This window comes from Bacidia gigantensis, assembly GCF_019456465.1.
Source record: "Bacidia gigantensis strain McMullin 20006 chromosome Unknown contig_125, whole genome shotgun sequence".
NCBI classification, from domain to species: domain Eukaryota; kingdom Fungi; phylum Ascomycota; class Lecanoromycetes; order Lecanorales; family Ramalinaceae; genus Bacidia; species Bacidia gigantensis.
Window position 1 is genome coordinate 552011 of NW_025408591.1, and position 17212 is coordinate 569222.

The window sequence follows — 17212 nt, forward strand, 5'->3', positions numbered from 1 at the left end:
AGAAATGAGGCGAGGAACTACACTGGGGACACGGTGGAGTAAGTAGCACAGCACAACAGACGGGCTGACTCGGGGTATGAAAGGGGCAATTGTACGATTATTGGGAGCTTCTGTGTGCTTAGCAAGATCAGATAATTCGCTCCTGTTTTCTTCAGTTCACTTCACTTGAGGCCCTGCCGTGAAACCGGAGTGAGCTTTGTTGACTATCAATAAGGGCAAAATACATGACGATAGGAGCCAGCCAACGTGCCAATTCTGCCCAGCACGTCAGGCTAATCGGCATTGTATTGAGCAGGCCCTTGAAACGCCGCGGGTTGAACAAGCACTGAGCCGCTCTCAACAGCATCGTACTATCTCACAAACACGAGGCTGACTACAATCTGGAGGTGGACGGTGTTCCTCGATCCTTCTGACAAAGATGTAGCATGACGACTGGACGCACTGCGTAGAAGTGAACAGAACGAATCACTTTCCGTCCTTGTGCCAATGCGCTCTGACTTCGTTAATTGGTTCAAGCGTACATGAACACGCCATTGGCGATAGGAAGAGCATAGGCGACGCTGATTGGTCTCGTGGGTTTGGTGGACCCTAGTGTAGTGGCATCTTCATGCGCGACACCAGCGACAGGAAATTAAGGTCCCTTGTTACTCTATGGTGCTAGGATTCCTTGGTCGTGCCGGAGAGGCCCAGTCTTGTCAGTTTGCCCCTCGCAGCAGCAGGGGATCTTAGCAATCGTTTCAGAGCTTCCGACGCACACGTAGAATCGAGGCACAACTCCACCAAAATGCGAGCTGGCTTCATCGATGTAGTTGGCAGTGTTCTCCTCCAAGATCCAGAGAGATAGAGATGAAGATTCAGGCACGATTCACTGCCAGCGATATCGGACAATAAAGGAAAAGCGCACCATCAGTGAGCATTGAGCAACAAACAAAGAGGACGATCCAAAATAGGAGAGTTCTAGCCGAAATTGCACGAGCGATTGGTTCGTAGCTAAAAACCCCACTAAGCTGCAGACTAAGCCCGAATCTGCCTCGTCCCTGTTTGAACGGCCAAGACGACCTCCTGCTCATTTCCTCGCCGGCCCTTTTCTCGTTCTGCATCCACTGCAGCGAGACGACTCGTCAAAGCTGTCGCCGGCAGCATTGTCGACGAGGTTCGTGTGGAGGAGAAAGCCTGAGGAGGTGTAAAGGGTCGAAAGTGCAACCAGCCAGGCACAGGGACCTCGTTGCACCCACCGGGGGCGAATGCCCCTCCTATTCGAGCAAAATACAACCATCAACGCCGAAAAGCACGATTCACTCCTTGCAAAGAACCAGAAGGCGACAGCTCCGCCCCAAACAGTCATGAGCGACACTCTCTCAGTAATGCAGTCATAGTACAAGAGGTGGGTCACTGGCACAATTTAAGCCGATGGCGCAGAACTGACTTTCCTGCAGCTTTTTTGAACCTCACAACGCCTGGTCCACGACCGGCTTCCACTCCTTCGAAAATAATACAGACGCGGTCGAAGCTGATCTTCCATCGCACGTAGCGACTCACGTCCGCACAAAGACGTCTTTTTCACCCACCATACCCACAGAATTCTCATCGCAACAAAGCCGTACATGAGCGTCACTACCTACCAATTATTCCTTGAAACACCTATGACTTACATCCCAATAAGAACACTTGATATACATCTTTAATCACTCCTTTGATACACCAACTACTTGTCATTCCCTTAGCCTAATATTTGAGGTTTCCGCCTCATTACATCATATGGAACATCCGTCCAAGAGACGGAGAATAGAGCGACGGGCTGCTCGACCATCGGAACATTTACTATCGACCGATAGTAACAAACACATTCGTGGACCGCACACGATATCTCATCGCCCGCGATTCCACGCCCCAGACTTGATTCTCCCTCCAAGTAATGTTGATTCCGCCAAAGCGGAAGATGGAGATGGAGATGGAGAAGTTCCCCACAAGCCATTGGCCGTGGTCAAGCCCAAGCCCACAAGATTAGAGCTTCGCCAGCTCGTGACACCCCCCGTCACAAACGCCATCGACAATAATGCCGACTCCGGAAAGCAGACCCTCAATAATGTCGCTCAACCGGTACAAGGTCAAGACGGGCAACCTACTGTCAACAATGTTGCTCAACCTATCCAAAATCAAGTTGTGCAACCAGCCGCGGGCAGCGTCGTTACACCGGCTACCAATGTAGCCGGCGACGTTGCTCAACAAGCTGCCAATACACTTCCGCCTACTAATGGCAATGTCCAGACTCCCGCAGCCGGTGCTAGTGTACAAACCCAGCCCGTTGGCGCAAACGCTCAGGTCCCGCCAGTGGGTACAAGCAATGACGCTTCTCCGCCTGCTCAGCTTCCAGTCACTTCGGCCACAGCCCAGCAACCAAACGTACCTCCAGCTAGTCAGGTTGTGCCGGAGGTATCGAAACCTGTAGACGATGTGCCGGGGCAAGTATCCCCTCTGCCCGCTAACGCAGCTGAAGCGGCAAGGAAACAGGCCTTAGCAGAGCAAGAAGCGAAGGCAAAAGAAGAGAATCCAAATGTACCAGGGTCTGGGGGACCCGCTCCTCCACCAGAGGCTTCTATCTCGGCACAGAAAGGTACCAATACAGCGTCGCCGCTCACCGGAAATCGACCCCCCGTACCAGGTCCCGGCCTGAGCTCTCAAACTCCGCTGTCGGAACCTTCCACCCCACTGCCTCAGTCTCCTTCATCGACATCATCTCTTGCATCCTATTTTCCCTCATCCCAGCAAACTATGAACGCGCCCTCTACTTCACCTGCTGCCACAGGAAGCCCAAGTTCCTCGTCGAACAACCTTTCTCCCTTGGCCAATAGCAATTCGACCATGTCAGCTTCTACTTCTCCAAGCGCCACCACCTCCTCTTCTGCATCAGCTTCACTGCTATCAGCGATGTCGGCGTCCTCGGCTTCCATTGCCAGCATGAATGCTACAAGTACCTTCAACTCTTTGTCGAGCATATCAAGCACCACGCTAAGCAGTGGGACTCTCCTCTCATCATTTGTCACATCACCCACACCTACCACATTCGCAACAAGCACATCCGCATTCCAGAGCTCAGGACAAGACTCGCAAACGCCATCGGCATCTTCGGGGGCATCAAGCACTGATGTAGGTGGATTGGTTGCTGGAGGCTCGCCAACACAAGGTGCTGCACCCGGAGCAACAACTAGTGCAGGATCAGGTGCAGGTAGCGGCAGTGGGACACCTCCTACAAAGGTCCTCGTCGGAGGAATAGTCGGTGGCTGTGCTGGCTTGATCTTGATCCTGGTAGCTATACTTTTCCTTCTAAGATGGCGGAAAGGTCAGGTTGGTAGGCGGAGAAGCATTTCGCCTCCCGTACCTCAACTTGCAGGCGCAGGCAGTGCAGCTCTGGGCGGAGGAATGACACAACGGTCAAGCACCAGAAGTAACGTCCCGATAGCTGCTGCCGCCATCCTGAATCGTCTACGACCTGCGTCTTCCCAAACAGCAACAACCACCAGTACGGGCCCAAGTGAGAAAGGCTTTCAGAAGATTTCGGGTAGGAAACTGCCTTCCGTCCTACACTCTGGCGGTGATGGCTATGGCGAAGCTTCCGCTGGTCAAGCCGGGTCTTCTGCGCCCCCTGCCAGGTCTATTGCACCAGGCCAAAGCCCGTTCGCTGGCTTAGCTCCGGCTTTGCGCCCTCCTTCTCCTCAGCGCTCGTTGTCTGGTTCCTCATTTTATCGGGATTCGCGTGGCTTCTATGGCGGAGTTGTCCCTGCTGAGTCTGCGTCCGAGGACCGCACCGATCCGTCTTCTTCACCGACTTCATCCTCACCTACCTTCCCAGTTCCGCCTTCATCAGGCGTTCCATTTGCCGGTGCAGGACACCCACCTGGTACCTCCAGCCCAGGTGTGCTCAACATCCGACCTGGACCTGCACGTCAGCCAGTCATTCAGCAGGGAGGCATCGTTCCAATGCGAACGCCCTCTCGTCCTCAACCTTCTGGTCAGCGACCGGCCCCATCCCCGATTGCAGAGCACCCGAGAGACGCTATAGGACGAAGTCATCCTGATCAAGATGGCTCGCGCCAATCTCGGTTTAGGGAATCGACTACGCCCCCATAACATAACCACAGTGACGACATCATTTCGATTTTCGATGTTCATACCAAGGCCATAATCTGGGGTGCATGTGAGCTAACGGCGTTGGACTTGCCATGTGTATAACACAAAAGCTTCTAGTAAATGTTTAATCCTTTACTTCAGCGGATTAACTTTGATCACTTCTACCATACGTTCTTGCGGCAGGCAGGCCGCTTGTACAAATAATCCGCTAATATTACTTAATGTTATGATGTGTGTAACGAAGAGGGGCAACTTTGCAGGTTGCAGCAAGCAGATGTAGGAAGATGGGAGTCCTTTGGCATCCCTGTCTTCCTGGGTCTTTTTGGATGCCGACGACTGCATTAGAGATTTCTCGAGCAGGAATACGGCATTAGCTATTAGGATACTAGAGGAGAAATCGAGGGAGCTTCTTGATTTAGAAGTGTATAATCGTTATCATGGAGTCACGAGCGTGTCTCCGATATTGGTAGAAAATCAAGAATCTGACCAGATGAATCAATCTTGATGCTTCTCTTAAATCTACCCACTGCATAATGTATATCGTTTGCTTCACGGGGTTGGACCTGTGCACTACTCGGTTGGTCTAGTCCCACCCCAAATTACACCTTATCCCACCACCACTCAGAAAACCTTGGGTTCTGAAAGTACAACTTTGCGAAATCTGTAGCATGCTCAATTCACAGGAGCTGTCGCTACGGGAGACTGTGGCTCCAACCATTGATTCATGTAGCTCCTCAAAAGCTCACAATTCTGTGAGAGAAAATGGCAGCTGAATCGCACCCCTTAAACACTCAGTCGCAGTGTCTTGAATTGCCATGGTCAAGTCAAGACCCCCGGTCTTCATCTACGCAGTCACTCGTCCCTCAAACATCTACCTCCGATAGACGTACACTACTCTTGATCTACGTGCATGGCTTCATGGGCAATGAAACCTCTTTCCAACATTTCCCAGCGCACGTACATAACGTGCTCTCTGAGACACTACAAGACAGCCATGTCGTGCACACGAAGATTTATCCGAGGTATAAGACAAGATGCAAGATCGGGGAAGTAAAACAGATCTTTAGTGAATGGTAAGCATGAACCATAGGCCCGACTCTTTCCTGGCTGCACAGCAATTGAGCCTCGGGGACAATGCGCTGGAGCATGCGTTGACAGGATTCTCTGACATTGCTAGGCTAGCTCCACATGAGTCTCCAGACAAGGACATCATACTCCTGGGACACAGCATGGGCGGTTTACTGGATGCAGAAGTGATCATGCTTCCTTGGTATACAGCGGGGAATGAGCAAGTCTACAAGCATAGGATCCTAGGCACTGTGAATTTCGATACACCTTTTCTTGGAATGCATCCTGGGATTGTGGGAAGCGGTATTAGCAGCCTGTTTCGACGTTCTCCGTCACCGTCACCGTCCTCATCACCAGCAGCCCAATTACAAAATAATCATAGAAGCCCACGATCTTCGCTTGAGACCATTGAGTCAGCTTTACCACCACCATTACCCCCGAGAATGGGGCAGGCTCCTGTCACCTTGATCCCGACCGAGTCTGAAAGTCGCGTCCCACTATCGACGACTTCTTCGTCGCTCTCGGTACCCCTCGACGACCCGAACTACAATCCTCCCTTTTTCAATGATGTCCGTATACCAAAGCGCACAGGATGGTCCAATGCATTGCATTTCTTGGAGAAGCATTCAAGTGGATTGGTACACGCAACAGAAACTTACGTTACTTCTCACTTCGAATTCGGTGGCGCAATGGCTGATTTTCGGGCTCTGAGAGATCGATATAAAAGGATCAAAGCTCTAGAGAGGGGGCTTGATGGACGACGAGTCAGATTTGTTAACTATTATACAGCTTGCACTGGAAGACCCAAGCACGACAAGGATGAAAGACAGTCACGAAAGGATCGTGATGAAAGCTTCAATGATGGCCCGCAGTCTGACTTGGAGAACCTAACTTTGACCAACACCGGAGGCCGATCAGCGTCTCCGCGACCAAGTGCATTGACCGAAAAAAACCACAACACGCAAGAGCATAGTAGCAGCCCGCCCTCAAGTGATCCTGCCCATGGCGATGAAAACAACATCGGAATCCATCAAGCTCAGGCCGAGATCAATGACCAGGTTATGAATGGGAATGACATTGTGAAGTCCTCTGCAAACGATGATGCAGACAATGACCAGCTTCTCGACACCGAGAGCACTCAGCACAAGCAAGACTCTCATCCTTCCTCTTTACTGGAACCCTCTGACTTAGCTCCTCAGAACTCACATGCAGAAGCAGAGCAGCCAATCTCAAAGGATTTTGAGCGTCGATCGAAGGCCCGTTCCAAGGCCTTGAAGAAGTTGGATGAGGCTATCAGCGCCTACGAAAAAGCCGCGACAGCATCTAGTAGTGGAACGCCAAAAGAGAGAAAGAAGGTTGAGAAGCTGCAGGCTAAAGTACGGCAAAGGCGCCAAGAGGTCCAGACACATGCTATTCTTGAAGAAGCAGACAGCCTGGATGAACAAAAAACGGGCGAAGATGATGTGGATCCCCAAGTAGATACGACACTCATGGCCAATAGCAAAGAAGGGAGCAAAGAAGGGAAAGCAGAGAAGAGAGGCTCACCAAGGGAGCGAAGATTCTGCGTCTTGCCTTCGAAGATTGACAGCAAGCCTGACCCATGCTGGGTGAAAGTCTTCATGCCCGATGTAGATGAAGTAGGCGCACATTGCGGCTTATTCCAAGTAGGTGACAACCCGGAGAGGTACGAGACCTTCGTCTGGGACGTGAGCTTGAGGATTGTGGACTGGCTGGAGGAGGAAAATGCACGTGATAACCCTGAATAATCGAGCTATGATCAATACTTACGAATCAATCATGCTTGATAATACCCTACGTTTGTGTCAGGTATGCTAATGCTAATACCATCACAGATGGATAAGTATATAACATCATTTCTGATTTCTCGATGAATTAGACTTCGTAGATTTCGTTCCCCATGGCCCCTTTCTTTATTTACAAACGCATGCGCTCTTTCTTCGCACAGAAAACTTATCCCTCTCACGCCAGCCTCTCCGCCAGCAGGATTCCATACCAGAGCATTCCCCCGCATCCCACTAGATTCACGAGGGAACTCGCGCCGTGCAGTATTCCAAACCGCTTATTCAGCCCTCGCATATCCTTACTATGCTCCCCACTCTCGTAATATTTCTTCCCATCCCTCGTCTCCTGATGTTTCCTCTCCTTCATTACCTTCGTCGTCGCCGGACCGAGCACCACTAAATTCGCCAATCCCGTCAGAAACATGGCTGCTATCGGCACCAGCACGGTCATCCTATTGCCACTTTGAAAGACACCGGAGAAGCTACTCTGGGGAGGTGAGGCGCCGAGGGGAGAAAGATGTGCGCCGGCGGAGGAGGCGGGGTAGGTCAGAGCGATGAGGATCGGGAGGACGGTTTGCACGGCGAAGAAGGGTGGGAAGATTTTAGTCTGGAGGGTGGAGAATTGGGGCCGTGGGAGTGCGGTGTAGGAGATGGGCCCGACGAGGAAGGATTGGTAGAGCGTTGTGCCTAGGAGCGTGCTGTAGCTAGGAGGGATTCAGTTAATTGGTGAGCGTGGGGAGGGACTGGGAAAGAAGTACCTGATAATGTGCCAGGGTGCTGGATTGAGGAGGCTAGAGAGGGATGCCATGTTTGACGTGTATGCTCATCCAGGTCTTGATGATCAGGAGCTTTTTGCTGGCAAGGACAGGCATGTAGAGACAGAGTAATGGCGAGAGTTACTTCCGGTCTCACGGCGTCATCGAAGAATTTACAAATCCAGGAGATTAGGGCTGGATTATCACTCTGACTAAGGAGATTAGGGCTAGCGCCACGTGATATGTGCCTGCGTCGTGTTTGATCCGCGATTCTGCCTGCTCCGGGTGCTTTATTCATTGATTTCACTTGTTCATATGGAAAGTGGACAGCTGAAACGCTTCTGCTCTTGGCAAAGATGGCAGATAAAGAAGCTACTGTCTATATCATAGATCTCGGGAATTCTATGTCCCAGAAACACCAAGGTAGGACGGAATCAGATCTCGACTATGCTTTGAAATATGTGTGGGAGAAGATCACTAGTACTGTAAGCTGTTTGACTACATGCCTACTGGATCGAATTGAATGGTCTAGGTCGCTACCGAGAGGAAGACCGCCAAGCTTGGTGTAATCGGACTTCGGACAGATCGTGAGTAGCCGAGTGGTCCAGTACGTTGTGTGAGTCTGACGCTTATGAGGGACGGAAAATGCATCCGACACGCGAGATGGTTTCAACAACATCTCTGTCCTTCAGGAAATCGACCAGTATATCTTTGTGTCTGGTCTGTAGTTTGTACTGAATGAGACTAGGTTACTCCTGCCGGGACTCAAGGAGCTTCGCTCGAGGGTAGAACTCAGTCGTACCGACGAAGGCGATGGTGAGTCACTAGACTTGCTTTACTAATTGTATTGGCTCACCTTTTAGCTATCTCGGCCATTGTAGTCGCAATCATGTTGATTACGAATCATTGTAAAAAGCTGAAGTATAAGAAAAGAATCGTTCTAGTGACCAGTGCTCGTGGTAGCGTCGATGGTGACGATATACCACAAATTGCTGAGAAGCTGACTAACGACGCTATTGAGCTGGTAGTTGTGTAAGTTACTGTAATGGATTGCAATTCCAGCTAACCGCTGCCAGTGGGGTGGACTTTGATGATGCTGAATATGGATTTAAAGAAGAAGGCAAATCAGAACTTAAAGTATGCTTTTGGGTGCAGAGATCGTTCAGAATCATTAACAGCCTCCAGGCTTCGAATGAAAAGATATTAGAAAGGCTTGTCGAAGGCTGTGACGGTGTGTTTGGTACCATGCAGCAAGCCGTCGAAGAGCTACAAATACCACGTCTTAAGCCAACTAGACCAGTGCCTTCATACAAGGGCCAGCTGACCCTCGGTAATCCAGAAGACTACGAAAACACGCTGAGTATTGACGTTGAGAGATATCCTCGAATTTCGATTAGGAAGCCCCTGAATGCCAGCAGTTTCGTTCAGAGAAAACCAGACGTGAATGGAACCGCGACTCCACATTCTTCGGCGACACTTGCTCAGCCATCACCTACAATGATGTCTGATGCTGCGGCTAATCCTTTAGCAACTATTCACAACAACCGTGCCTACTTTGTTTCAGGGGACGAAATAGCTGGCGGCAAAAAAGAAGTCAATAGAGAAGACCTCGCCAAAGGCTATGAGTATGGACGAACAGCTGTCCATATAAGTGAGTCCGATCTCAACGTCACGAAGCTGGAAACCCAGGCTGGACTAGAAATCATAGGATTTGTTCAATGGGATAAGGTCAGCCTTTTTCAAGATATTTCGTATAATTTACCAATGACCTGTAGTACGAACGCTACATGAATATGTCAGCTTCGAGCATGATCATAGCCCAGAAGACAAATTCTAAGGCGATCCTAGCCTTATCCTCTTTGATCCGTGCACTAGTCGAGCTAGAATCCTACGCAGTCGCCCGACTAGTCACGAAGAGTGATAAAGAACCAGAGATCAAGCTTTTAATTCCTTCAGTTGAACACGACTATGAATGTCTGCTTGACGTATCGCTCCCATTCACGGAAGATGTACGATCATACAAATTTCCTCCTCTGGACAGGGTGATCACGGTATCCGGAAAACACATTACAGAAAATCGAAATTTACCTAACGATACATTGAAAGATGCCATGAGTGCGTACGTTGATAGAATGAATATCTCACAACTCGCTAGAGATGATGAAGGTAATCCATGTGAGTACATGGCAATGGCCGATACCTACTCACCGGTGCTACACCGGATTGATCAAGCTGTCCGGTGGCGTGCCATTAATCCTGACAAGCCAATCCCTCCTCCCTATGAGATCTTAATACGATACTCCAATCCACCGACGGAAAAAATTGAAAGGTCGGCTTCAAGATTGAAGAAGCTGGTGGCCGCTGCAGACGTGAAGAAGGTACCACCCAAGACACAAGCCCGCCAACGGACTCGTGAAGCTGTGAAACCCCTTTCTGGCCTGGACGTTGGCGCTCTCCTTGGCTCTAAGCCGAAGACAGTCAAAATATCGAGAGCAAACGCAATCCCAGACTTCCGACAAGCATTAGACCAGACGGATTCTGATGTTAGCCTTAAAGAAGCAGCCGCACAGTTTGGAAAGATTATCGAAATTCAGATCAAGGATAGTTTTGCAGACCAAGAATACGACAGTGCGCTCGAAAAGCTCGGCGTAATGAGGCAGGAGATGATAGAAGTTGATGAACCCGATGCTTTCAACGACTTTATCAGGAAGTTGAAGGACAGAATCTTGAAGGAAAAACTGAACGGTGATCGGCGAGAGATGTGGTGGCTCATCAAGAGGCAGAAGCTCGGCCTTATACCAAAAAATGTCTCGCAGCCCTCCAACGTGACCGAGGACGAGGCAAAAGATTTCTATACTTCACGGTAAATATGCTGGTATGAGTGTGATGACAGGATACTGTTGTGGAATCAGCCGGATAGGTAGGCCATTGTGGAAGCAGGTGCGTAGATAGGTTGAAGCCTCAAAGCTTCAGGCTTGTGTCGAACTTCGGATGGATAAGATTTTCATCGGTCTGAACAGGAAGACTCTACAACTGCACTAGACCTAATGAAGGTCCGTCGTACTCTAACGCTTTTGCCTCAACCTCTCCATCTCCAGCTGAAATTGGACTCTCTTCTGTCAAAACTTGCCGTTGCTCAGTAGACTGAGGTATCCCACTACCAAAAATCCTATCGAGCCTCCGCTCACGATCCCACACCCTCGCCTCGGCACTCTCCCCTTTCCTTCGGAAATAAGCGATCCGATGCTGCGGTATCTATTCCTCGTCAGTTGAATCTCTACCCCCTTTCCACGCTGAGACTTCGACCTCTTGTATCTCGAGTTCATGTCGGTCGTGATAACCGACTACAAAGTCTTCTTCGTTGAGAGAAGGGTCGTGGCGTATCCGTGAAAGTATGTCCTTAGCTGGTCGCAAAGGGTGTTTTGCTTGGCTGTTTTGGGTGGCGTGTTTTCGTGTTTTGTTGCTGTTTGATTCTGCTAGTTCTTTTTCTTGTTTTGTTGTTGGCTGTGGTGATGTGGAGTATCTAGCTGATTGATTTTGATCGATAGTGTTTTCAGCTAGTGGGCTGAAAGATCGTAATGAGGTTTCTCCCGCCTCGAATAATGGGATTTTGATACCTTGAGTCTCAAAATCTTGAGCCATGTTCTCTTTTGGAAGAGTCGGTTAGTTTTTCTTGGGTGGAATGGATAGTGGTCCGTGGGAGAATGGAAGACAAAGACCAATGGGGATGGGCAATTGCAAAATCAGAGTATGTATTGGTGAAAGATCAAGAATACACATCAGGGGACAGTGATTTATATTGTGGAGAATGTCAACTGGTTAAGGGCAGCCATGATCTCGTATTTGAGTCATCTTTAAGCAATGAGTCAGAGAAGAATAGTCACGCAGACGTGTCTAATTATTTGCAACACTCGCAAGCTTTGAGCTTGACGTTCGACAAGAGGTAGTCAAGAAGCTCAACTAGCTCTCTTCAAGCCCATCATTAGGTGTATGCAACATCAGACAGACCGATATGAGATTTGATTCCCGTGCCAAGCAATGCCAAGACATGCCTGAATCTACCTACCTTAGGAGCCGTCTTCAAAATATTCAGCCTCTATCTTTCATGCGTAATCAGCTGATGGTTCTATAACATGTCTGGCCGACGGTATGACCGTGAGCCGCCCTACGAAAATTATCGTGGGCAACATAGGCGACCCTACGACGACTGGGCTCACCAAGAAAACCAACGTGGACCTTACCCAAAAGATCGCCATGCAAGATCTCCTTCGCCACGCCGACCCTACACTCCTCCTCAGGGTAAAAAGACGCAGAGATGAATGGAAAGCTATGCTGGAATATCTGCTAACATCGTCAAGATCAGTATAAAGACCAGGACAGTGGGGAGCTGAAGATCAAGGGCGCTTCCACCCAGCGTGAGAGAGAACCAAGGGATGCGAGAGAGAGAAGAAACAGTGATAGAGATTATGATGATTACCGAAGAGACCGCTCTCGCTCGCCCAGAGGAGACTTTAGACGCCCATATCGGGACCGTGATCGTGAGGGTTATAGGTCACCAAGCTACGACAGCAGGGAAAGAAGTCGCGGCCGAGGCCGATATGCTAGCCGTAGCCGTAGCCGTAGCTACGGCCGGCATAGAGAACGATCTCCTTATTACGGAGGACCTCCGAGCAGGGAGGTAATCTTGGAGGGTCTCCTACCTGACATGGGTGAAGAAGATGTTTGCCTCTCCGTCCATTCTCTTTGACCTACCTGCTTCTGAACTCTTGACATCATACAACCCTTTTCTATTGTCAAAAGCTAAGTATTCCTTCTTCCACGTGCCTAGATATCGAAGGAATTGCTCCAAAACCACAACGTGGAGCATCTAGACGATGTGAGGGTGATTCGTAACAGGCAGACAAGTATGGTAAAAGGATCGATTTGTTATGTAGTATGCTCATAAATATTCAGAAGTATCTCGATGTTTTGGTTTCATTAGATTCCCGTCTTTGGAGCTTTCGACAGCCTTCGTAGAACGGAACTTTCCCGCGATTTATATAAAAGCAAATGATCCGTCAAGCCGCAATGATGAGCCTACCAAAGTTCGACTAGCATACAGCCGTGAGAGAAGTGACAAAGGAGAAAAGGAGATGGACGCCGGAGAGTGGGCTTGCCGTACTGTATGTACTACTGGTCCTCCGCTACTTTTCCTACTAATACTTCGATAGTGTGGATTTCACAACTTCTCAGGGCGCACAAAGTGCAGAAGTTGCGGTCAGAGCCCCTTTGGTGAGTGTGTGACTGAAGTCTTTGAAATTATTCTAACTATCAGATCCTTCGATGTATGCGTCGATCCTAGCTAGGAATCCATATGTAAATAGTGGTGACAGCGACGTGGCCCCTGATGGTAGTCCATCACAATTCTTGATCATTCGAGGCCTTGAAGCTAGCGTCACGGAAGATTTGCTTGCCAAAGGCGTCTCTAAACTATACAAGCCTACTTCAGCACATTCGGTACCTACGTCTAGCGCCAAGAAAGATCATTCGAAAGTACTGTCGACTACTGGTGATTCAAATCTTGGAGCTAAGGAGGATACTCTGCGGAGAGTTCTCCTGATCCGAGACCGCCGCACCAACGAAAGCTGGCGTTATGGATTTGCTGAGTTCGCCACCATCGAGGTATGTCAGGGTATAGAAATACTACCTAGTCGGCTCATCGGCTCATTTTTTCTACAGGACGCTCAGGCCGCTTTGATCCGCTACAGCTCATTCAATAGGTTCACAATTTCCTCAAAACCTGTGACTGCAGATTATATCCATGCTGGAGTTTTTGTGCCAGATTTAAATGCTACCGAAGCAACATCTAGATTCACGTTCAGTCCTACTGGTAATTCCGCTACTAGATTTAGATATTGGGATGAGCAGGTCTATGTTAGTGAGTTGGTAGTCTCAACGACCTCGGCTGTCGACAAGACTTCTGGTTCTCGGGTTCGATCAGTACAGGATGAGAGTTCAGCTACTATGGGATCTTCGAAAGGAGGTAAAGATGCTGAAAACAGAGCTAAGAGACGAAAATTTGACACGAAAGACAGCACCAAGCAGAAAGCCGTAAGTTTTTCCAACTTTTACCTATGTCTTCAAATGTAATGCTTTTAGGCTGGCTCTTCGCAACTTCAATTTTGGAGCGACCGCCACGCGGAGCTTCACGGCTCGAAACAGCCCTCCGCTGGACGGCAAGATTCTAATGCCTTAGATCTGAGCATGAGTCAAGTTGATTCCTCATCTGGTACGTTGCCAGCCAATTCTTTTCTGGATCCAAGGACACATGTCTGTTTCCTTTGCTGGGAACGCCCGCGCAATGAAAAGAATTACAGAGAGCATCCAATGACAGAGAAGCATCAGAAGAATCTCATGGACAAAGCTTTGGTCCAAAAAGCCGAGGTTTTGCAAGCGCGAAGCCCGAAAACTTCCTATATTGATATCGCGAGAAAATTCTGTTACTTATGTCACACTCATTATCCCAGCGAGGTCAGAGTTGTGCAACATGAACTATTGCAAGACAGTCACCAGGAGAATCTCAAGGACGAAACCACCATTGAGCGAGCAAAGAAAGAGATGTCGAAACCAAAATGCATCGACTGGGACAGACTGTTGTGCTTGCTCTGCCTGGAACAGTACTACGATGAGCTCAGTCTAATTGGACATGAAATTGCTGACGCGAAACATCAAGAGATGCTGAAACGTGAAGGATGCGTCGAATTAGCCAAAGCTAACTTAGCAAACCCAAATTCCTTTGCAGACCGCCAAAGGCAGGTTTGCTATCTTTGTCTTCAAAAGTTTGAGAATGTAGCTTGTCTGAGCCTCCACGAAGTGATGAGCGAAAATCACAAAGCGAAATCGAAGGACTTGGAGGCATGTGCAAAAGCTAAGGCCCAGGTTGCAAAGCAATCGTACGCTGATGCAATTGGCAAATACTGCTACCTCTGCAAGCGAGATTTCGAGACAGAGCCAGAGCTGATACGACACGAAATCATGGACGCTGATCACAATCAATCACTTTTGAATGCAGGCATAGTAAAGATTGCTAAGGCCAAGCTCAAAGATAATGGCATTCCTATCAAAAAAATCATTAAAGCAGTACCAGACGCGGAGTATCGTGACCGCGCTAAAGAACGTCGACAGGCGTTTGGGAAAACCAAAAAGATATCCTTCACTCCAAAGAAGGTGGACAGAGAACCCGAGGAAGATAGAGACGAAGGCAAAGCTCCCGGCTCAAAGGGTGCTTCACTACTTAACAAAATGGGATGGAAAGCTGGAGAAGGATTAGGCGCACAGGGAACGGGTATGACAGTTCCGATTGAGACCAACCTGTACGCTGCGGGGGTCGGTCTCGGAGCGGAAGGTGGTAATGTTGGTGGGGCAACAGAGGAGGCAGAAAGAAACACCAAGAGCGATTATCGCGCTTTCCTAGAGCGAACGAAAGATAAGGCGAAGGAGCGATATGAAAAGATGGCTTGATCTCTCGAATGTAACCTTCTGTTAGATCGCCGAATGCCTCCTCGCTCACATTGTGAAGGATGAACGTAAGATATTGATGGGACAAGAAGGAACGACGTCAACCGATCGTTGTTGACCATATCCACTCACGTCACACGATGACATTACAGTGAGTACTGATGAACCAGTCTTGAGAACATGAGCAAGCGAGGTGTCTGCAAATTGTACAATAGTCTATATATAGACTCATTCTTGATTTTTGATTCTATTTTGACATTCTTGTTCCCCTAATCGTATTTGAACGAGATTTGGCTGGGACTCCTGCTGACAAATGCCTCTTCTTGTTGCTGTCGAATTGTAAAAGAAGAGTTGAGAGAAACGTGATCTATTTTGACTGCAAGAGAATTTCCAAGGTATAAGCCTTCGACCCAACGCTTGTGATTTTAGAAGAATTCAGTCGATCCATATGGTGATCAGGATGGTATCGAGAGTAAATGCAGAAGATCGTTGGGCTTGAGATATTCACTTGTTGCTCAATGTTTACGTGTATGGCGTTCTGACCTGTTTAGCTAGCGTTGTAATGGAAACTACTTGCGGTGGATTCCTAGAACGACAGCTAGCAATACACCCCAGTACGGCGCCTGATAGAACACAAGTAGAGCAGTGGGAAAGACGGGCTAAGTAGCCAAAAAGCTAGGAATTTCTTTGGTGAATGGGTGTATCTAGGTCTAAGTCTTCAGCTGGGTGAGAAGCCTTGTTAATTCTTTGACAAGGACGCATGTATTATGCCTTCGCATTCGCTGTCCCGTTATGTTAATGGAGTCACAAACATCAATATGATCGACTGGCTGAGCTCAACCGGTGCAGAACGGTGTAGCACCCTGTCGTGGCCTGTAGGTAACTGAATTGTACAACTCTTGTTTCAGAAGAAAATTGGGCTCTATCTGTTCCTCTCCATTATATGTTCCGATATGACCATGATCTGCTGCAAAAGAAGACTTCCAGGGATAAAGCAATCGGTGGCAGTAATAATGTCACGGGATGTATTCCTGTAGTGATGCGTTCGATGGAGCTTGAGTCCACAAGGGTGAAATGCACGCCGATTTTCTGCATTCGGAATAATCATCTGGTCTAGAAGGCTCCTATTGTTACTATTATTTTCCGTGGACTCCAAGTAAATCACCGATGGACCAGAGCTACCCAAGGTCGGAAGAAAAAAACCTGCATGCGAGATTAGGGTACAAGTTGACTTTGTGCCCCTGAGCGGTACAGATGAGCACTTGGCCCAAACAAGCAGCGCTAGTAGATCTGGCCTCAGACTTTTTCCTCCTAACTTCCTCCTGACTTTCCAAGTTCCTCAGTCCTGCCCCAATTCGAACCCAAATCATGTTCGTTTTGGGACCAGAAGCCCCTAATCACTGCCGCTGTCATCTCCCTGAACCCCTGGTCCCTCAACGCCCACGAGATAATGGCGTGCTCTTTCTTGCAGACGTTGATCACCTCTCCACCTTGCGGTTTTCACGTGGGTCAGACATCCAGAGGATCCACATGTTTCTGTGTCTGCTCGTTGCCAGCTGGAAAGCTCGCTCTGGGCCCAGAACCAGAGAAGCAGAATCGCAGACCGAGGATTAATGGGACCTTTCTTTTGACCACCACCAGCTGAAGGATCGACGGCGTCGAGCTAAGCTAGACAAGGCGTCATCCGGCAAACAATCTCCCCTGCTCGCCGCGAGATTGCTTCCCACTAAAGCCAGGTACACCAATGGAATGCCTGTTGCTCACGGAAACATGCTCGCTAGCTCCTAGTTCTACGCCTAGGCCACCCACGTTGTTGATGTCTGATTTCCTCGCTCACTGCCCTTTCTTCCTCCTTCACATACATTCTTTACCTCGTCGTCCCTCTCTTTCCACGCAGCGTGCCTCTTTGTTTTACTGCAAACTATTGTTTGCGTCCAATCTTTTTCCAGCGGTATAACATTC

General features: G+C 49.0%; 5 protein-coding genes across 5 annotated transcripts; 4 read left to right on the forward strand and 1 right to left on the reverse strand.

Annotated features, from left to right (window-relative positions):
• Window positions 1–1758: 1758 nt before the first annotated feature.
• Window positions 1759–4128, forward strand: KY384_000991 (uncharacterized protein; the record flags this gene model as incomplete). The annotated part of the gene is made up of 1 exon (XM_044809523.1): window positions 1759–4128. One exon carries the CDS (start codon window positions 1759–1761, stop codon window positions 4126–4128), a length of 2370 nt encoding a protein of 789 aa, XP_044673430.1.
• A 1079-nt stretch (window positions 4129–5207) lies between these two features.
• KY384_000992 (uncharacterized protein) lies at window positions 5208–6962 on the forward strand (the record flags this gene model as incomplete). The annotated part of the gene is made up of 1 exon (XM_044809524.1): window positions 5208–6962. One exon carries the CDS (start codon window positions 5208–5210, stop codon window positions 6960–6962), a length of 1755 nt encoding a protein of 584 aa, XP_044673431.1.
• Window positions 6963–7176: 214 nt separating this feature from the next.
• KY384_000993 (uncharacterized protein) lies at window positions 7177–7806 on the reverse strand (the record flags this gene model as incomplete). The annotated part of the gene is made up of 2 exons (XM_044809525.1): window positions 7177–7702; window positions 7757–7806. The coding sequence occupies 2 exons, from the start codon at window positions 7804–7806 to the stop codon at window positions 7177–7179; spliced, it is 576 nt and encodes a 191-aa protein (XP_044673432.1).
• Window positions 7807–8109: 303 nt separating this feature from the next.
• Window positions 8110–10620, forward strand: KY384_000994 (uncharacterized protein; the record flags this gene model as incomplete). Its single annotated transcript, XM_044809526.1, has 8 exons — window positions 8110–8238; window positions 8286–8340; window positions 8390–8456; window positions 8502–8569; window positions 8617–8785; window positions 8830–8890; window positions 8939–9481; window positions 9529–10620. The coding sequence occupies 8 exons, from the start codon at window positions 8110–8112 to the stop codon at window positions 10618–10620; spliced, it is 2184 nt and encodes a 727-aa protein (XP_044673433.1).
• Window positions 10621–11902: 1282 nt separating this feature from the next.
• Window positions 11903–15253, forward strand: KY384_000995 (uncharacterized protein; the record flags this gene model as incomplete). The annotated part of the gene is made up of 8 exons (XM_044809527.1): window positions 11903–12052; window positions 12117–12168; window positions 12215–12431; window positions 12735–12915; window positions 12964–13024; window positions 13068–13414; window positions 13472–13843; window positions 13892–15253. 8 exons carry the CDS (start codon window positions 11903–11905, stop codon window positions 15251–15253), a joined length of 2742 nt encoding a protein of 913 aa, XP_044673434.1.
• Window positions 15254–17212: the final 1959 nt, after the last annotated feature.